At 39.2% G+C, this 21,700-nt stretch overlaps 2 protein-coding genes across 3 annotated transcripts; one reads left to right on the top strand and one right to left on the bottom strand.

The window, feature by feature from the left end:
• Nucleotides 1-2,108: 2,108 nt before the first annotated feature.
• Nucleotides 2,109-2,777, bottom strand: LOC134364520 (uncharacterized). The gene has a single exon (XM_063080413.1). It carries the CDS (start codon nt 2,775-2,777, stop codon nt 2,109-2,111), a length of 669 nt encoding a protein of 222 aa, XP_062936483.1.
• A 116-nt stretch (nt 2,778-2,893) lies between these two features.
• On the top strand, nt 2,894-20,659 carry AK3 (adenylate kinase 3). 2 transcript variants are annotated; one of them, XM_063081445.1, is made up of 6 exons: nt 2,895-3,212; nt 10,298-10,417; nt 14,522-14,694; nt 15,471-15,589; nt 18,268-18,396; nt 20,224-20,659. In XM_063081445.1, exons 1-5 carry the CDS (start codon nt 3,062-3,064, stop codon nt 18,386-18,388), a joined length of 684 nt encoding a protein of 227 aa, XP_062937515.1. In that variant the 5' UTR covers nt 2,895-3,061; the 3' UTR covers nt 18,389-18,396; nt 20,224-20,659. The 2 variants fall into 2 exon arrangements, with proteins under 2 accessions (XP_062937516.1, XP_062937515.1); XM_063081446.1 differs by lacking the exon at nt 18,268-18,396 and having other exon boundaries at nt 2,894-3,212.
• Nucleotides 20,660-21,700: the final 1,041 nt, after the last annotated feature.

Below are 21,700 nucleotides of genomic sequence, written 5' to 3'. Positions count from 1 at the left end.
TCAAGGTGTCATCAGGGTTATGCTCTCTCAAGGTCTCCAGGGAAGAATTAGTTTCATGCCTTTTTCTTGGCTTCTGGTGTTGCAGCAATCTTTGGTGTTCCTTCTCTGCCTCCATCACAGCACGGCGTTCTCCGCCCCCCCCACACACCTGCCCCCCATGTCTTCACAACATATTGGATTAAGGGCTGACCATACTCCAGAATGACCTCATCTAAACTAATTGTGTCTGCAATGACTCTATTTTTAAATAATGTCATGTTCTGAGGTACTGGGGATTAGGACCTCAACATATCTTTTCTGGGGATATGATTCAACCCATAACACATGCCTATAATCTCGCCCCCCCCTGCCACTGTACACTCTAGAACTCTTAAATACCAGTCTTCAATATTGCAAAATATTAATTCTTAGTATTTAATCAATTAAGGTTTGTTGAATGCCTACTATGTACAAAGAACTCATTTGGCTCAAATTAATCTGTACAAAACACTTGGATATATATAGTTTGAACACTCCTTGTGAAATAAAAATTAAATTAAATCTGTATTAATTAGAACTCAGTGTCTTTACCATAGCAGCCAGTTAAGCAGTGAACAGACCCATACAAATTCCTGCGTATGGCGAAATGACTACGCTAGGCACAGTTGCCAGGAGATTTCTCAGTTTGGCAGTTACTTACTCATTTGTAATCAACAACCCTTAGCAAAGCCAAAGTTAGTTGGCATTTTGTGGGCCTGTTAATGTGACCAGAACGCTCAGCTTCCCTCCCCTCGCCCCCACCCCCCATGACAGGATGATTTCTTGGCCATTTTTGTTTGTTTGAACAGTTTTTCTTCTTAGCCAAATTTCCCCAAGATTTTCTTTCAGATCTCTTTTGGGGCTGAAACTTCAAATGCTCCAGGCTTTGGAGATTAGAAGTACTTAATCTACACCTTCAGGTTTTCCAGTATTGCCTAACTTGAACTTGTCCAGACTTTTTAATTCTTTTGTCAGTTTTGTTTTTCTCATCCTTTCAGCTTTGTTGCTTACTTAATCCCTTTCCTTTCTTTCCTTGGGTTATTTTGATATCCTTTTTCTAACTACATGAACTGAATGTTTAATTCATTCATTTTCATTCTTGCCTGCTTAGTAATGAATATGTATGAGCTATTAATTTTCTTTCTAAGTCCAGAGAGCTGCCTATCTATTGAAATTCATTACCCACTCACCCAGCTCAGATTTGCTCCCAGAGCAAGGCTTCGCAAACCATCCCTCTCTGAAATAATTTCCATCTCCTTTGAAATTGAAAGCAGTTTGACCTACTCATTTATTAGCCTCCCAGGAGGAGGGCACTGTGTTTATTTTCATAGAGGCTTCTTTCTGATGATAAAAGCACAAAGAAATGATGATAAATGGACAACCTTTATTGAATACTCACCCTTTAGCTGGCATTGTACTAAGTACTTGACAAACATTTTATTTTAACCACTCCATATTAATCTTCCATGTCCATTTTACAGATAAAGTGGTACTGAAATGTTTGTCTTGTGTCTCCATTCTTGGAACATGCCAAGCATTCAGTTTTAGGGCCTGGCCCCTTGTCTGTGTCACTCTCCCCCTGTATTCTAATTCAGTAGTCGGAGCAAATGCCACTTCTTCAAAGCTTTACTGACCACCAGATCTAAAACCCTCCACCCGTTCACAGTTCTGTTTTATTCATAGACGATCTCAGATTACGTTGCTCTTTTATTTGCTTCCGCGTTAGGATCTGCCTCCCCCACAAGACTTTAAACTCCAAGGAGCAGAAACTTTGTCTTGTTTACCACAGAGTTCTCAGAGCCCCCTAAGAACAGAATCTGACAAACAGTAGGCACTGAACGAATATTCACAGAGTGAATGCATTTCTGAAGGCAAACAAAGGAGTCTGAGAAGCCAGTACTTTGGGGCTCTGCAGAGTAAAAGTAACAGCTGCTTCTGAGCCTGAGTGTGATCCGGGGAAGTAAGAGACACCTCTCTCTAGATGTGTGACTTAAAGCACCTCACTCAATGAAAACTGGGTTTATTCTGGGTTTCTTCTCATGCGTCATGAGAAGAGAGCTCCTGTAGGCTCGTTGTCACCCCCTGTGAGGCTACAAAGAGCAAGGGAGGAGAGGTCGCTCTGCAGCAGAGTAGGAGTTAAGAGGGAGGGGAGCGGAGAACGTGGAGCGGCGGCAGACCGGGGTCGTCTGTTGATCCAGGGGAGCAGAGGGGGAGGGGCGCGCACGGGGGCACCAGGTAGCGGTGGGCAGGGGGTGCCAAGGGGCACGGAGCAGGGCTCGGTGTACCCTGCTGGCACTGGGCAGGACAAGGCCTGGCACGGTCCAGGCGCAAGGGGTGGAAAAAGGATGTTGGGGAGGGGGGATGAAGTCCAGCAACCAAGTGGCGCCCAGGGGCGCACAGGGGCTGCCAAGGGTGCACAGAGGGGAGCGTGGACTATCGTCTGGGACTGGTGAGGACGGGGAGCCGGGTCGGGGGGAGGTGAAAGCAGGTGAATCTGAGGGGAGTGGGGGACGTGCAGGGGTTGCCGAGGAGGCCTCGGGGAGCCCCAGCAGGGAAGGGGAGCAAAGGGGATGCGGAGGGGCAACTAGCGTTGTAAGACTAGGAAGGGGGCGCGCCGGAGTTGTCAAGGGCGCACCGAGGGGACGCGGTCTATCCAGTTGGGACTCGGCGGGACAGGGCGCGGAGTTGGATCTCAGAGGAGTGAAGGGCTTGCGGCCGTCTCCGAGGAGACGTGGGGAAGCGCCCCGCAGCGGAGGCATGCGGAGGGGGTCGCCGAGGGGCGTGGCCTGAGCGGGTTGGGCTGGGCCGGACGCCGGGGAGGGGGCGCGCCGGGGTCGCCGAGGGGCGGGCGCAGCCGCCGCCTGGGCGCGGTTGGGGCGGGCCCGGTGGCCGTCGCCTCACTTCCGGGAGCGCCGGAGCGCCGCGGCAGCCGCCTGCTCACGAGGCCGACAGCCGGCCAGCGCCGGGGTGCGGAGCGGGCGAGCGCGCAGACCAGGCCGAGGAGGCCCCGCGGTGTACGCGGCCCGGGCCTCTGTCCGCAGCCATGGGGGCGTCCACGCGGCTGCTGCGCGCGGTGATCATGGGGGCCCCGGGCTCCGGCAAGGGCACCGTGTCGTCGCGCATCACCAAGCACTTTGAGCTGAAGCACCTCTCCAGCGGGGACCTGCTCCGAAACAACATGCTGCGGGGCACAGGTGGGAGCCCGGGGTGGAGGGCTGGCCGGGCGCGGTCGCACGGGTCGGGCTTTGCGGGAGGACGAACCGAGGCGGGGGGTGCGGGTCCCGGGGACACGGGCTCAGCATTTCCCTCCCGCCGCCGCCGTCAGAGACCTCGGGCTGCTGCGTGACTGCGCCCCGAAACCTCCGGCCTCCGTGGGCAGCTTCGGGCGGGTTGTGGGGAGAAGGGACGAGGACGTTAGGACACGCTCGAGGTTCAGAGGCGAAAGGAAAGCACTGGGCTCTGAGAGGCTCTTCCTGCCCCGATCGCTGGGCTGGGGCTTCTCCACGTGCCCGTGCGCGTGGAAAACTGGGGTTAATCCTGCTAGGCTTTGCTTTCTCTTCTCTGACTTTTTCTTTTTGGTTAAACTCTATGGGATCTTGTAGTTCTGACCTTTCCTCCATGATCTGAAGGTCGAGTATTATTTACCCTTGTTGCAGTCACAAAACTGGCTTAGATGTTGATGTACCCAGAGATTTCTTAGACACGAAAGTTATTCTTGTGCGTGGTTACATAAAAGATTGTTTTGTTTCCCGTGCCCGATAAATTCTTATAACTCAGCACAAAATTCAGTTAACAAGCTGTACGCTTTGCAACGGGTGAATTTGTGGTATGTAAATTCTATTTTTAGAAGGCTCTTTTTAAAGTCAACAGCACTGAGTTTTTATCTCAAAAGTATTGAACTTTACTTTCCAGAACAGAACCCATTTTGAAACTCATTTTGAAGCCATTTACATAGAAATAATGCCTGCATGAGGTTAAAAATAATAATAATAATTAGAAACAGGATAGACGTTCATAAAATAAAAGTAAAGCCCTCTCCTCATTCCCTGCCTCAGTCCCGTTCTTCACAGAGGAACAGTGTGTTTCCTTCTAGAAATGTGTATGTAGAAGCACATATATGTATGTCCTTTATTTTATGTAATGTAAAATCATACTATACATGTTCTCTGCAGCAGTATGTTTTCACTGTATATCTGGGATATCTTTCCACATGAAAACGTAGAAATCCATTTCATTCTGTTTGTATAGAGATCTGTTTGCTGACTGTACTCTTATTTAACCAGTCCCCTCTTGATGGGCATTTAGCTTATTTCCGGGTGGGGTTTTTTGTTTTTTGTTTGTTTGTTTGTTTTTAAATTTTATTTTGTCGATATACGTTGTGGTTGATTATTGTTGCCCCTTACCAAAACCTCCCTCCCTCCTCCCTCTCCTCCCTCCGCCCCAACAATGTCCTTACTGTTTGCTTGTCCTATCAACTTCAAGTAATTGTGGTTGTTATATCTTCTCCCCCCCCCCCCGGTTTTTGTGTGTGTGTGTGTGTGTGTATGTGTGTGTGTGAATTTATATATTAATTTTTAGCTCCCGGGTGGGGTTTTTTGTTTGTTTGCTTGTTTCAAAAATACTGACATTTAAATGAGAGGAAGAAAAAAAAAAAAAGAATCAGCCCAATGTCTCTTGAAGTTCTTTTAATTCAGTACTTAGCATCTCTGGCTGGTGTATTACTACTTTTATTTCTTTCTCTGGTAACATTGATCTTAAAAATAATAGTCTTGTAATTAATTAAACTTCTGCAAAAAGTTAAGTTTTTTGACTCTTGCTAAGTGCTCTGGATGCACCGTATGGAAGTTGTTAGGTAACTAAACAGTCGTGAGTACTGCCACTGATTGGAGTAAAGTTATCCAAACAAAGTGCAAGGGAGTAAAGAATCCTTAAGGGATTCTCTGAAAACTTACCGAGCAGTGAGGCACAATTGTGTGGCGAGGAACACCTTCAGCAAAGAGTCAAGGGTACATTAATTTATGAAAACATAAAACATTTTTTAAAAATTAACTTAAAAGACAAATAAACTTTTTAAAAATTAAGAAACAGTGCTCTTTGTTTATCTTTAACACTCCCTGACATTCTTGCTGACCTCTTCCCCAGCTCCACAACATGAAAGGAGAGGCTAGAGGGGGGAAGGAGGGAAAAGATGTTCAGCTGCTTTGGGCGCCTGCCCATTCTGGAGTCTTTATGGGGAATTCTTTAAGAAGGAAAACAGAAAAAGGCGCTTGGGGAGGTACCATGAGGTTGTTATTACAGATGTTCTGTATCTCAGTACTAAGAATATGTTCTCAATAAATATTTGTCAATGGATTGGGTATTTCCCACAGGATCACAGCCAAAAGAGAGGTGTAATCTTAAAAAAAAAAAAAATACTGCCTAATATTTTCTGATACTAAAAGTAAAGTATAAAGGAAGAAAAATATGTCATGAGAATATAAAAAAAGGAAAATTAAGTCCTCCATAATTCTTCCTTGCCACAGAGACAATTATAATGAACACTTTGGTGCTATTTCTTTTTTCTTTCTCTTTTTTCTCTATTGCATTTGTATGTTTTTGCAAAATCGTTACCTAGATACCTAAATGGTTACCTAGATACTTTTTAATTCTCATTTATTGTGAGCATTTCACACATCATTAAGCAGTCTAAAAATGATAATTTCATCAAGGTTGCATAATTATTAAACATTTTCCTATTACTGGACATTTATGTTGTTAACAATTCTTTGCTATAATAAATACTGCTGTGACCATCTTTGTAAATGAATGGTTGACAACATCTTTGCTTGTTTCCTTCAAATAAATTCCTAGTACAGAATTTCTACAAATATGGTACCATCAAATAATGCTACAGAAGGATTTTGCCAATTTACTCTCCAACCACCATTTCATGAGAGACTGTATTTTATAATCCATGGCTGTATCTCATAGCTAAAGTTTAAAATCATCCCAGGATATGTGATATGGACACTGGAAACACTAGGCAACTCACTGATAGTAGCAAACCTGGAATAACCAGAGGCTACCACTGGATGCTGGAGTCAGGAGACTTGAGTCTGACACTTAGACCTTTAGTAAATCTTTTCATTTAAAGAGGAGGAAACTAAGTTCAGGAGAGATTAAAGAACTTGTTCAGTAATAAACAGCATTTACTGGAGGACTACGGTGAAAACCCAGGTTTCCTTGTGTGCCAGTTAAATACTCTCTACTATTTCCCAAATTGAGGTTCATGAGATAATTTTAGGTAAACAAAAATTTATTTCAAAGTGCATTTGAAAAAACTAACTAGCACACCAAATCTGTATTTCATGACCGCTGTAGCTTATTGATTTAAAAAGCTGAGTCATTTTAAAGAAAACTGTATAATAAATAATAGTTCACCTGTGGTAGAAATTGTAGGGTTGACATGTGATTGCTCAAAGTTTGAGAATCTCATGTATTCTCATCTTTACGTTGGGGGGAGTTAAATTCAGTAGATTGACAAGACCTCTGTCACCTCCCACGTTCTTTATATCTAATAAAACATTATTATGTACACACATGGAGCATAGGTATGCATAATTAGGATGATATTAATGGTAGAGAAAATTATTTTTGTAATGGTAGAAAATTTAAGTTGGTTTGGAATTCCAAAAAATATAAAAGGATATTTAGTGAAAAAAGTCCTTTCAACATATTTCATGCACATATAACTAAATGTCTACCTGTTCTTCCCCGTTTGTGTGTTTTACACAAACGATAGCACACTGTACATCCTATACATACCTTTAACAATACTGCTTTCCATGATGAGTGCCCCATTTCCTTTTTTTCCCTAACAGCTTTATTGAGATATGACTCACATACCATATAATTTGTACATTTAAAGTGTAATTCAATGGACTTTAATGTATTCAGAGTTGTGTAGTCATCACCACAATAATTTTAGAACCTTTTCATCATCCACAAAAGAAACCTCATTTAGCGATCACTCCTATTCCCACCCCACCCCACCCCACCTGAGCCTCTACTCACTAATCCACCGTCTGTCTCTCTTGATTTGCCTGTTCTGGACATTCTTAAAATATGTGGTCTTTTCTGTCTGGCTTTTTTTTCGCTTAGCATAGTATTTTCAAGGTTCACCCATGTTATAATATGTATCAGTACTTCATTTCTTTTTATTGCTGAGTAATATTTCATTATGTGGATATACCACACTTTATTTATCCATTCATCAGTTGATGGACACTTGGGTTGTTCCCACTTCTTGGCTATTTTGAATAATGCTGGTATGAGCATTCATGTACAAGTTTTTGTGTGGACACGTTTTTATTTCTCTTGGGTGCATACCCAGGAGTGGAACTGGTAGGTCATGTGGTAACTTGGTTTAACTTTTTGAAAAATTGCCACCCTGTTTTTCAAATTGGCTACACCATTTTATAATCCTAGCAGCAATGTATGAGCTTTACCGTTTCTCCACATTCTTGCCAATACTTGTTATTATCTGTCTTTTTGAGTATAGCCATTTTAGTGAGTGTGAAGTGGTCTCATTGTGGTTTTCATTTGCATTTCCCTAATGACTAATGATGTTGAGCATCTTTTCTTGTGTTTATTGGCCATTTATATATCTTCTTTGGAGAAATAGGTATTCTGACCCTGTGCCCATTTTTAAATGTATTATTATTATCGAGTTGTAAGAGTTCTTTAGTTATTCTAGACACAAGTTCCCTATCAGATTATGATTTGCAAAAATTTTCTCCCACCCTATGAATTGTCTTTTCACATTCTTGATGGTGTTTTTCAAAGCATAAAGGTTTTTAATTTTAATGAAGTTTGGTTCATCTGTTTTTACCTTTGTTGGTTGTGCTTTTCGTTTCGTATTTAAGAAACCATTGCCTAATGCAAAGTCATGAAGATTTACACCTATGTTTTCTTTTAAGAGTTTTATAGTTTTAGCTCTTATATAAGTCTATGATCCATACTGAGTTAATTTTTATAGATGGTGTGGAGTAGAGGTCCAACTTTATTCTCTTGTTTCAGGGTATTCAGTTGTCCCAGCAGCATTGTTGAAAGGACTATTTCCCCTTATTGAATTGTCTTGGCATCCGTATTGAAAATCAATTGACCTTAAATTCGAGGAGTTATTTCTGGACTCTTAATTCTGTCCCATTAATCTATATGTGTTTTTATGCAAGTACCACACAGTCTTGATTGCTATTTTGAAGTTGGAAGTGTGTGTTCTCCAACTTTGTTCTTTTTCAAGATTGTTTGGACTATTCTGGGCCCCTTGCCTTTTCATGTGAATTTTAGGATCAGCTTGTCAATTTGTGTAGATTATTTTCTGGTAGATTGCCATGTTAAGAATATTAAATCATATAATCCACGAATATAATCCATTCAGTTAGGTCTTCTTTAATTTCCTTCAACAATATTGTAGTTTTCAGATTGCAAGTTTTGCACTTTTTAAAAATGTATTGCTAATTTTCTTATTCTTTTTATGCAATTATAAATTGAATTTTTTTAGTTACATTTTCAGATTTTTCATTGCTAGATTTTGTATATTGATCTTATACCCTGCAGCTTTGCTGGAATCATTTATTAGTTCTAATAGTTTTTTTTTTTTTAGTGGATTCCTTAGGATTTTCTGTGTACTGGATCATGTCATTTGCAATAGAGATAGTTTCACGTCTTCTTTTCTGGATTCTTTATTTCTTTTTCTGGACTAATTGCCCTGGCTAGAATCTCCAGTACAATGTTGAATAGAAGTGACAAGAGCAGATCATCTTTTCTTAAGGCTGTTCTTATACTGATGAAATTAAGTACTTTATTAACTAATCCCATCAGCTAAATCCATTTGTTGCCATTGGTTGGGGGTTTAGAAGAGGGCTTGGCCTGAAGAGAGAGAGGTGAGGGGAGGGACCAATACTAGTTTTTTCAGAACTCAGCCCAGGAGAATTGCAAGTTTTTATTTTTCCCCCCAACACTGTTGATGAGGCTGGAGCTCTACCTCCCCAAGGCAGTGGTCTAAAGCCTGGAGACAGAGAGGTCCACACGTATTAAGTATATGAACCTTTCCAACAGGCTATTTTAGTGATTCCTGAGAACTCTTTCTCAGAACCCAGGCCCTCTTCCAAATGCAGTTTATAAACCCGGCAATACACCTGTCAAATGGCAGCCAGTTTTCATGCAGTTAATGTTCTTAATTAAAGTCTAAAGTCTCATTAATATGACAATTTAGAATCTGTTTTGAGGTCAGTTTGACAATTGAAAGTGGTTATGTATATCATAACCCTTTAATCTGACTGCTGGGAATTTAGCCATCCAAAATAATTCAGAAGACAAAAAAAAAGGAAGAAGAAAAGAAGAAAGGGTGTTAAGATCTTTAAAAGCAGAAGTGATGAGGAAAAACCAAGACTAATTTACATAATTTAAATGTCCAACAGCACTGCCATAATAAATTATATTTTTATATATCAAACATGGATATATGTTGATGGAGTGTAATCTAGTTACTAGAAATGACTATATAATGTCACTGAAAAGTACTTACAAAATAATGCTAAAGGAAAACAGAACACAAAACTGTATACACACCGATTATGATGGTATTACAATTCTGAATGCATATAAATAGTTGATAAAGGAACGTAAGAAAATTAAAATGCTGTTGCATAAGAATGACATATAGTTGTGGATAATATTTTAAAATTGTTTATAAATCCTTTTCCAGAGTGTTTTATTGTTAGAAATGTAATATAATCACAGTGCTAATCTGGTCAAAAATTGAGGTGTATTACGAGAAGCAGCACCTGTTCTCATGATTAAAAATATCAGTATAGTAACATATGATAGCAGGCACTTAAACTGAGACTCTTCAACATAATGACTATTTCAAATTCTTATTTTAAAAGATAATTTCAGTTTTTCCAAATTTTTTTCTGATAGAAATGTTCGAAAATACAGAAAAGTGTAAATATGTAAAAAAAAAAATCACTCATAATTCTCAGACAACTACTGTTAACATATTGGTATATGCTTTGTATTATTTTCTCTGTCTATACATTTGCATTTATATATTTTTACATAAGGGAGGATTTGAAATAGGCTTAGATTATTTTGTAACCACTGTTTTTATCAGAAAAGTTGATACACGTTCTCATATGAGTGTGCCATCCAGAGGTCCCCTTTAGGCAACCAATTCCTAGGGGCCTGGAATGGGATGAAACAATGCACTCACTGCTTTCTCCCCGCTCTGCTGTAGAAATTGGTGTGTTAGCCAAGACTTTCATTGACCAAGGGAAGCTCATCCCAGATGATGTCATGACTCGGCTGGCCCTTCATGAGCTGAAAACTCTTACCCAATATAGCTGGCTGCTGGATGGTAAGTGGAGTGTTGTGAGCATTTTGTCTGCCCAGAACTCAGGAAAAGGAGCATTTCCTGGGCTATGAACAGACGTCAAGGATGGTGGTCAGGGGCCTAACTTCTGTCACTAATTACCCTGAGGCCGAGGGCCAGTCACCTTCTCTGGGTCTGGTTCTTTATCCAAATGGAAAGGGGAAGTGGATTGCATGATTTCTAAGCTCCCTTCAGATGTAACTTTAGTTCCTTTTCCTCTCCTTTGAGAATATTTTATGATGAGGGAGGATCACCACAAAAGAAGGAAAGTCCAAGAGTAACTTAACAATAAGCTATAAACTTTCCCCAGCCAGAGGTGTGGTAAGATTTTTGAGGATAGGTTGATTATTAGTTTCTAATTGTTGCTTTGCTGATATAGAGAGGACACAGATAAGATTTGGTTTTTTAAAATTTTTTGGGATTAGTCTTTCCTTCAAGAGCAGAGTCATAATACCCTTTTTTGGAAGAGAGTATGCTAATCTAGTCTTGCTATTTATACATTCTTTTCTCCAACTCATCCCCATTCCCACCTTCACGAGTGCCTGCCCTTGCCAAGCCCCACAGCCCTGTTGCTTACTTTATCCAACAAGAAGGTACACTATTTTCTAATTTGCACAAAGGTCCCAAATGAACTAGACTTGAATCAAGCAGGTAAAGGAAAGGACAAATGAAGGGTGAGGCTGGCACAGCACTTACTCTGGGTTATTTGTTGGAGCTAGTGTCAGGAAGAAAAAAAATCAGATTTGTTTACACGTCCCTTGACCTTGCCTGCTGTCAATATTTGCACAGAATCTTGAGGACTCAGAAATTCTTGAAACGTTTATTGAGGGTCTTTGGTGCATAGAGACTATGCTAGACACTAGGTACCATGCGTACCAGGCTTCGTGTATTCATTCATTACACAGATATTGATTGAGTGCTGTCTATGTGCCAAAAACTGTTTTAGGCCCCGAACCTAAATGCAAACAAAATCCTTGCCCTCGTGGAATGTACTTGTAGCAGTAGACAAGTAGTAAACAAGTAAACAAAAATTTGGATAAGTACAGATACCAATAAGTACTTTGAGGTAAATTAAAAGTTGATGTGAATAGAAAGTAATGTGGTGGGGAGGTAGCTATGTACTTTTTTTTTAATAGAAAATATAGATACATGGTTCAAAGTTCAAAATTTTATTTTAAAAAGTTTAATGAAAAGTCTTGCTTCTATGGGAGATGGTAGGGGTTTGGAAGCATTCCTATGTGTGGGTGGCCTTGTGTGGGTGGAGAAACAGGTAATTTTAGGCTGCAGGAACAGGGTAGACACAAGTGGAGTAGAGATGCTGCCCAGCACAGGAAAGTGGAAAGTCATCCATGAGACCAGCCCACAGTCATCAGTGGGGGACTCAGAGGGCATGGGCCAAAGAAGGGGCTGCATAGGAAAGGCCTGGAATGTTGGAGCATTTGTTGGTTTTGTTTTTTTTGTTATTGTTTTATTGCAAAAATACCTTTTCCTTTTAAAGATGTATGAGAGAGACTCAAAGTCCTCAATGATCACATCCCTCATGAATGACTACTTTTATTGCTTGGTATGTAATTCAAACAGGCTTTTTTCTATAGTTAGTGATTAGAAAGAATGTACCCTCATATACACACACATCCATATATGTAGTAATACGTTGCTTAACAATGGGAATATGTTCTGAGAAATGCATCTTTAGGTGACTTCGTCCTCGTGTGAACATCATAGAGTGCACTTACACAGACCTAGGTGGTACAGACTACCACGCACTTAGGCTAGCTGGTGTAGCCTGTTGCTCCTAGGCTGTACCACCACCGTACATGCAGTCCATTGTTGACTGAAATGTCGTTATTCAGCACTTGACTGTATTTGGTATAAAATGTGAGATAAGTTTCCAGCCCCCACCCCTGCCAAGTAATATCTGGTATTATATTATTTTTTCTTTATGTAATACATACACACACACACACATATCACTTTTTGCATTTTGCTTTTTCCCTGAATTAATCTATATTTAACAGATAGATTTGCCTTATTAAAATAAAAGATGCATAAGCTTGCATTTTGTGTATGTATCATACTTTAATTAATCCCCTACTGAGGAACATTTGGGTTGCCTCTACTTTTTCTCTGTTCTGAATGATACTGTGAAGAATATCCTTATGCTTTTGCTTCTCCTAGTTGAGGGTATTTTGATTCAGCTCTTTTGTTCCAGTGGCTGTTTGGCTCCAGGTTTATGATTGTAAACATTCTAATCTGAATTATACCAGTAGAGAGTATTTTTATTGAGAATTTTTTTTCAGCACAAACCCCATGGTTATGAGCCTAGGTACTGGGTTAGATGGCTTATATTCACATTCAAATTCCACTACTTAATAACTTTGTGAGCTAAAGCAAGTTACTTCTTTTTTTGGAGCACTGGCAGGTAAGGGGATCCAAACCCTTGACTTTAGTGTTAACAACACTGTGCTCTGACCAACTGAGCTAATCAGCCAGCCCTAGAGCTAGTTACTTAACCTTGCTGCACCTCAGTTTCCTCATTTGTAAAATGGGAATAATAGCAGTACCTGTCTTACAGTTCTTATGACAGTTAACAGAAGTGATCCTTATAGAACATTAGGCATACAATGCTTTAAAGCACTCACTAGATTTAGCTATTATATTCCACTTGTTCTCATTGAATATGGTAAAATTGTTTTCATCAGGATCCCTTACTTTGGTGTAAATTTTATAATAAATACTGATTTGTTATCCAATTTGGAGTCTATAAAAATATTATAGATTGAGTTTTTGCATTACAAGCTTTCTTTAGGAGTTATTTTCCCCAAATTCAGGCTTCCTGGGTATAGTTTTAGCTATTATCATTGTTATTTTAGCATATTATAAGGTCTAGGTCACTGGTACATTTTTCTATGTTTTAATATTAACAAGAAATGTAATTTTTCAGTATTTTTAGCTCTAACAAATCATAGCATTCAGTTTTAACCTTTGTCACCTTTTTTTTTCCCCCAAAAGTATGGAAACTCTTTATTTATTCATTGTTTTGGGGTTTGGGGGGGGTAACTCTTCAAATACTCTTTAAATGAGTGAACATTAAAGCAAAATTAAAGACTAGGAAGGCTAATAAAACTGTACTTTCCATTTGAGTGTAATCTGATAAAAATCTGGAAAGCATTTGGAATCAAGTTTTTATCCTCTACCCTAGGATGTTAAACTCCCTTAAAACGATGTAAACAAGAAGACATTCCTTGCAATATTTTTTATAATAGTGAACATTTCAAACTAACTGCCTAACGATTAGGATATGGTTAAATAAATCAGCTCACTTGTCCCTCAGTCTTCCCCTTGTCACTTTTGAAAATGTATTATTTCTACCAATTAAAATTTTTCCTGGTATTCTGGAAAAAATGTCCTTAGTAACAACATTGCAAAGTTAAAAATTTGGGATCAAAATATTATCATTTTAAAATCCCTAAAATATTTGGGCCTATTTCTGGATTCAGTAATCAGTTACATTTGCCTGTCTCGGAATCTTTGAACGACATTGTTTAAACTACTTTAGCTATCTAACAAAATTGTTTATCTGTTAGAGCTTGTTACTCTGCACTATTATTTTTCTTTTAACTGAACTTTAATATCATTTTGTCCTATCCCAGAAATAGCCTTCTGAGGTTCAGAGTGAAGTAGATGAGATCAGTGTGAGTCCAAAGGCAGGAAAAAGTGGGAGTCCCAGTGAGGCAGGAGAACTCTCCCTTATTCAGAGGGTCAGTCTTTTGTTCTATTCAGTCCTTCAACTGTTTGGACGAGACCCACCCACATTAGGGAGGGCAATCTCCTTTACTCAGTCAACCATCTAAATGTTAATCTCATACAGAAACACCCAGAATGAAAAATATCTGGGCACCCCACAGCCCAGTCGACACAAAATATTAACCATCACAGTTGCAGTACAGCTGTGATCCACCTGCCTGGCATTATTCCTCTTGCTCACATTGCCCAACATTAATTCTTTTTCTTTCCCTTTTGTCCTTCCTCCCCTTCCCTCCCTGCCCTCCTTTTTCTTTTCTTTTCTTTACTTTTTTTTTTATAAAGGTTTTCCAAGGACACTTCCACAGGCAGAAGCCCTGGATAAAACTTACCGGATAGACATGGTGATTAACCTGGATGTGCCCTTTGAGATCATTAAGCAGCGCCTCACTGCTCGCTGGATTCATCCAGCCAGTGGCCGAGTCTACAACATCGAATTCAACCCTCCCAAAACTGTGGTAAGAAATTGTGGTGGAACTAACACATAGCAGACCATCCTTGAGTCCTCTTGCCCTCCCAGACATAAGTTTTGTGAATTTGGAAATCCTCCATCTGACCAAACTCTTGAGGATGTATTCTCGGGTTACTTTGTATAGTCGACCGGTCTAGTCCACTCAGCTTAGTAGAAAGGGTCCAACAGGGGTTTGCTATTCATTCAAAAGCGTTTATTGATTTCCTACTCTGTGTCAGGAAATACATTAGGAACTGGGGCTGGTAGGGATTTAGGACACCTTGGCCTAGAGTTGAGATTCTCAGTCTATAGCTGAATTTTTTAATTTTTTTAAAAAGATGACTGGTAAGGGGCTCTTAACCCTTGACTTGGTGTTTTCAGTACCACACTCCCTGAAGTGAGCCAACTGGCCATCCCTATATATAGGGATCTGAACCTGTGGCTTCAGCATTATCAGCACCACACTCTCCCAAGTGAGCCACGGGCCGGCCCTGTATAGCTGAATTTTTTTTGTTTATATATGAAACTATTTAGAGGCTGTTTGGAAAACCTTTTACTCTAAGGAAAAGGTGATTGATACTGTGGAAATGATCCTGGAGTCCCATGGCTCTGTGTCACAATGACGTGTCTTTTGGTTGGATTCAGTTTACTTAAAAGTTATCACATTTTTGTGCTTGGTGCTTGCACAGAGAAGATGTCTGTCTAAAAAACAGTATAACTGCTTATAAAAATGTCCTTCAGAAACACGGCATTTGACACCAGTCTCTCCTCACTCCTGTTTAGGGCATTGATGATCTGACTGGGGAGCCTCTCATTCAGCGCGAGGACGACAGACCAGAGACAGTTGTCAAGAGACTACAGGCTTATGAAGCCCAAACGAAGCCAGTCCTGGAATATTACCAGTGAGTTTGTGCTTTTCAGAACTTCTCTTGCATGATGAACCACTGTCAGTTTTTGATTTTCCATAATTACAGTTGAAATGCTAAAATCAGAAGATCCAATTCAAATGGGTTTAAGCGATAAAGGAAATTTATTAGCTTGTGTAGCAGAGAAGTTCAAGAGGCAGATTGAGCTTCAGTCACTCCTCGGTGTGATTGGAGATTTGCCATTCTCTTAGCTTTGCATGTTGACTTTGTCCTCAGACTTCCTGCATGGCTGCAGACATTTTTTGCCAGCAACAGTCAGGGCTCCCTCTATCATACAGGGCTGAGGGGTAACCTTTCCCCCAGTGAATGAAAGCCCTGAGCATCACCTAGATTGAACCAACCTGAACAGCCACTGTAATCAGGGAATGCCTGGCACTGTTTTAGGCCTGGGTTACTCCCTATCCCTGAATCGGTCACTGGAGTGGAAGGGATTACACTGATGGGCTCCCCCACCTGGAGCCAGGGGTGAGTCAATCTCATCCAAACTCTGCTATGTAGCAGAGGGAGGGCTGGAATGAAGGTTGGGGAGGCAAACCTAATAATGCCCACTACATGCACCAAAGACGATGGTATAGCACAGAAGAATCTGAGATGGCAACTAAGTTTCAGATCATTTTTTGGCTAGTAGTCTTTAAAAGCTTGTATTCTAACATGGTTTTGTATGTTCTTTAGCGGATTTTCATATCACCTAATATGGGAACTATACTGAGTTAATATTTGACTCAGACTAAGAAACAGTCCAGTCTCCTTATTCAACCCTTCCCTCTCCTTACAGAAAGAACCCTTTGCTTTACCTCTGCCTGTTTTCTCTAATAAAATGAGGGTGAGAATAGAGGGTTGAAAGATTGAGTTAACATGTATAACTCTTAGAGTTGTGCCTGACACATAAGCACCACATAAGTATTAGGTATTGTTATTGTTGTCATAGAGTAAGTACGCAGTAAAATCTGAAGCAATGGTCTCCAAACTGTTCTAATAGTTATTTCTGGAGGGTGAAATTATGAATGAGTTGACAATTCACTTCCTACAGTAACTGTTACTGTAATTCTGTGATTTGTATAATAAACCTGGCTCTGCAGATTACCATCTCTGTGACCCTGTTGCAAGGTATTTAACATTCATGCCACAAATTCTTATTTGGGGCTGGCTGGTTAGCTTAGCTGGTTAGAGTGCAGTGTTATAACACCAAGGTCAAGGGTTCAGATCCCAGTACCGGCCAACTGCCAAAAAAAAAAAAAAAATTCCTTATTTGTAAAACCAGGCGATATTAAATAGTACCTACTTTATAGGGTTATTAAGGGAATTAAGTGAATCTGTGGAAAGACAGAAGCCCTGGCATCTGTTCACTCACTATCAGCTATTATTATTTACTCTGTTAACACTGTGCTAGTCCCTTGATCCACACAGAAAATTAGACCCAGCCCTGCCAAGCCCAAGAAACTCACCTTCTATATGTGGGTGAGGCAGAGAGCTGTGTAAAACAGTATTTATCATACAGTGTGATACATGCTTATATTAATCGGGAACCTAATTCACACTAGCTTAAGCAAAAGAATTTTTTAGTCATGTAACTAAAAAGTCCAAGATAGATGGCTGGGTCCAGGTGTTCAAAAAGTATCGTCAGGCCTCAGTCACTCTCAGCTCCATTTTCCTGGGTTGGCTTCTCAGGGGGGCTCTTCCTGTGTGGCAGCCCCTCAACACTCTGGCTTTCCTCCTGCCAGTTCAGCTACCCCAGCAGAAAAGATAGCCTCTTTAGCCAGCAAAAGTCCTGGGTCTGGCATCAGTTAGCTCTTATCATGTCCTCCCTTGAAGATGGGGAATAGAGACAGTCCAACCTGAATTCAACCTGAATTCAACCTCATGGACTGAATTTGGTGGAGAGGTGATTCCCAAAAATAACTACAAGAAGAGAGAATTCATTGCTATTGGGCAGATACCACCACCACTGCAAGAGCTCTGAATAGAGGCAACTCCTGAATGCAGTGGAAGTACCGTGGCTGTAGGGATTAGTTCTGTCAAAACGTGGGAAGGGAAGTTGGGAAAGTCTACAGAGATGAAGTGAATGACTCACATCCCTATCTTAGGAGATATCCTAGTCTTTCTAGGCTTCTTCTGGCTTTTGCTACCTCTTGCTGTTAATTCAAGCTTTTCTTTCTAAGTTCCCACACACAGAACTAGGGCTGGACTTAACTAAAAATTGAAAGTGGTATTTGTAAGAACCTTAGTAATAGTCAGCATTGTTATTTTAAAACAAACAGGTGTCTGACAGGCCTTGTTTGGAAATCTACTACCAACTTGGTGATGTGGGCTAAGTTACTTTACAAAAGAGACAGTTTTATCAGTAAGAAAATTTGAGCTTTGGAAAAAATTAAATATCATATGCAAAGCATTTAGCACAGGGTTTAACATGAAGTACATGCTCAATAAATGATAGGTGCTATTAGTTTTTTAAGTGCCCATTTCGGTAAGCCAGAGGGCACAACTGAAACTAAAATCTAGGCTTTCCAATGCCAGCCAAGTGCCTTTCTCCCTTGATCACACAGACCTATACTTACCAAGACTTCTAAATCCACATCATCTTTTACAGACAAGCTCTGAAAAAGCTCATTAGGAAGATTCAGACCTTTTATTTTGTTTTTGTTTTTCATCTTTAGGAAAAAAGGGGTATTGGAAACATTCTCGGGAACAGAAACCAACAAGATCTGGCCCTATGTATATGCTTTCCTACAAACAAAAGTTCCACAAACAAACCAGAAAGCCTCAGTTACTCCATGAGGGAAAATGTGTGTAACTAGTAAGATAAGCAAAACTTCCTTGTCCTTGCATTTAGAAGTCCCTTTTCCTACGACTCCAGGGTGTATGAATTGTTTGAAAATTATATTACTTTTATTTCTACTGATTTTTATTCTGGATACTAAGAATGTGCCAAATGAGTCAGATGCTAGGATTCATCTTTTGAAATCACCTAGTGTGTTTTATTCAGTTACCTTCTATGGGTTTGCAATTCAAAAATATCAGAGACATCTAAACTTTTAAAAAATCTGTTAGAACAAAATTAAAAGAGCAATTGATAGTAATCATTTTGTTCAGTAATAAGTGGTTGATAAGATTTCCATATTTTTCTGGAAAAGTTCAAAAAATTACATGTCATTTGGGGAAAATATATCATCCAAAGCTTTTGCATAGACTGATGCCAAAAAAGACATTTCTAGCACTGTGGGACATGGTTTAGTGTGACACTGTATCTAAAAAATTCCAGAAAAAAAGCAACTGGATTTACAGATCTGTTGCCAGATGCAAATTTACTGTTGCCTTTACACTAAGAAACTTATAAGCTAGCCACATGGGGGGGGGGGTCTTCAAAAAGTTCATAGAAAGATTTGTATTATCTTTTAATTCCATTTTTCCATGAACTTTTTGAAGTACCCTTATATATACTGTATTTATTTAGTTGTTAAACATACCTTCAGTTTATTCAGAATTTTCAATTTGCTATAAAAATGTATCAGTTAACATATGAGAAAATACTACTTTAGTGTGACTTGTTTTCTTTTAAAAATACATGTGTACTAAGGGATATGACATGTCAGAAATTGACATAGTAAGTTCCTGATAAGCACCAAAGTTGAATAAATTAAAGTCTATGTTTTCATGTTACTCAGGTTAAGAAATGTTTTTTAGGATCTACTGGCCAGTTTCTCTTTTGATCTAAATGTATGATCTGCCTTGATAAATAATAAGTTATAGTACAAAAAATAATATTAAAGAAAAAAATTAAGAATAAGAGAAAACCCACAGCACTATGTAAAGTAAGCATACTTTTTCATTAGGAAATAGAAATAGATTAGACACGCTTGGGGAATATTCCCTTCACATAAGTAGCAATCATAATTAGTAAACAGGTATAGCAATAAAAAGAACTTACATAAGTTGAAAAGGACCAGGAAGGTAACTGAGTTTCCTGGATGAAGGAGTTCTTTATTCCTGATCAAAGAAATTGATGCCTACTGGCATTCACTGCCACCGTATCGTAAGAGGGAAAGAACTCTGCTGGTGTCATCTGAGCAGCTATTTAAAAATCTAAATCATTTTAGATTCCTTAGTGAGACAACAAGGATGTATGCTTACATACTGTGGCCTGGTAGGAGAAGTGGACAATATGAGAGGTAGAGGAAAAACCCAGCTGTATCTTCGATGGCATATTTACTCTTACTTTACTTGGTGCTAAATCAAATGAAACAAGCCCTTGTACACATTGTTATTAACTGCCTTAAAAATTTGGCCCATTTTATTCCAAGCAATTAAAATATAAATGCCAGCAACTGGTTCTGATGCATTTTGGGGAAAAAACATATTTTCCTTTCCTTTTGATTTTTAAAAATTCATTATTGATCTTTCAAAATGGACCAAGGATTTTTAAAAAGATTAAACATTTCTTTCGTTATAAAACTTTCTAATGCCTTATTTTAATATTAATATTATATGCTTTCTAAATATGTTAACTACTAAACTTATGAATTATCACTAGGTTATCAGGCATACATTAGTCTTTATTAGAATAAAATGAAGTTTCAGAACTGTGGATATTACTTTGTCTTTGTCCTTCATAGGGCCTATTCCATCTCACCTTCCTTTCTGCTGCCCTGATGTCTCACTGGCTCCTGAATGAGTGACTGTGTTCTAATAAATTGTCTTAAAACAGTACATAGGCTAGTTTTGTTTTATGCAATACTCTTATCTCCTACTATAGTAATTGTAGCCACACAGGCCTTTATGACACCCTTTGATCTGGAAATCAAAAAGAGAGTATCATACTACATATGGCTAGCCCGGGAAAAGATCAAAATTCAAAACTCAAAGTACGGTTTCTACTGAATGTGTATCGCTTTCATAACATTATAAAGTTGAAAAGTTGTACATGGAACCATCGCTAAGTCAGGGACTGTCTGTATCAACACCAAATCGTTAAGTACAAACATCGCATTATGTTAAATTGATGTAACATTTGCAACCAAAAGCAAGAATAAATTTGTATTTTAAAACATGTTTATAAGTTGTTTCTTCTCATTCACAAAAGAAAATATACTCAGACACTAATAAACTACAGAAATGGCTTTCCTATCTTTGCAATTAAAGGTTTTCATCTTGGAAGTTACGGCTTAAAAATTTTAAACACAGTTAAAATAACATACCTGTTCTTAAAGCTTTTAGTAAAAGCCAATATATTTTGTAGAGCCTTTAACCCCCTCTCTCCCGCCTTTTTTTTTTTTTTTTAGCTCACTAAGTGATCATCAGTTTTTCCATATAAAGCACTGAGTAAAGTTAAATTGTCATGCCAAAGTATAAATCAGTCCAACGTTATATCATGTTTTCCCAAAAGATTCCAGTAAGTTTTGAAGACTAAAGAGCATAAAGAATCATACTTTTAATGAACCCAAGTGAAAGATATGGGAATTTAAAAAATCACTCTCTGTATTTAGAAAAGACCAAACTTCAAGTCTAATTCTTCAAGGCTTATGAGAACGTTTCCAACTTCATTATTAGGTGGTAAGCAATCCATGATCAACTTTATTCATCTTTGTGTCCACCCCACCCCACCCCATTAGCTTACATAGTAAGCAAATACTTATTAGATGAATCAGCTTCTCAGAAGACCTATGAAACAGTACATACATGTCTATTACAGATGGCAAATGGATGCATAGGATTTAAGGATCTTATTAAAACGCATATGATATTGCATCAAAGTTGATGGAAAGCCTAACTTCAACCAAAACAAGTACCATGTCTGTCATCAATCTAAGAACTGAAAAACATGACTTACTTTGAGAACAGTAAATTGACATTTTTGGTTTTTGCTGCAGATACCCCAAGGTTAACTTCAGGATCACCTTGCCTAAAACCCAAAATAAGTTTTTTCATCCTGTAAGAAAATCCAATTAAACAGATTTATATTCTTTGGACAAGTTAATTTGCTTTCAAAAGAGTAACATGAGTGCTAGTCTGAAAGAAGGCCTGATTTTTCAAAAGTTATAGGAGACTGTGAGTTCATTAGGGCAAAATTTGAGAGTCCTTTAATATTGTAAT

The sequence above is a fragment of the Cynocephalus volans genome, chromosome 16 (genome assembly GCF_027409185.1).
Source record: "Cynocephalus volans isolate mCynVol1 chromosome 16, mCynVol1.pri, whole genome shotgun sequence".
Lineage (NCBI taxonomy): Eukaryota > Metazoa > Chordata > Mammalia > Dermoptera > Cynocephalidae > Cynocephalus > Cynocephalus volans.
This window is presented reverse-complemented; position numbering and strand designations above follow the sequence as displayed.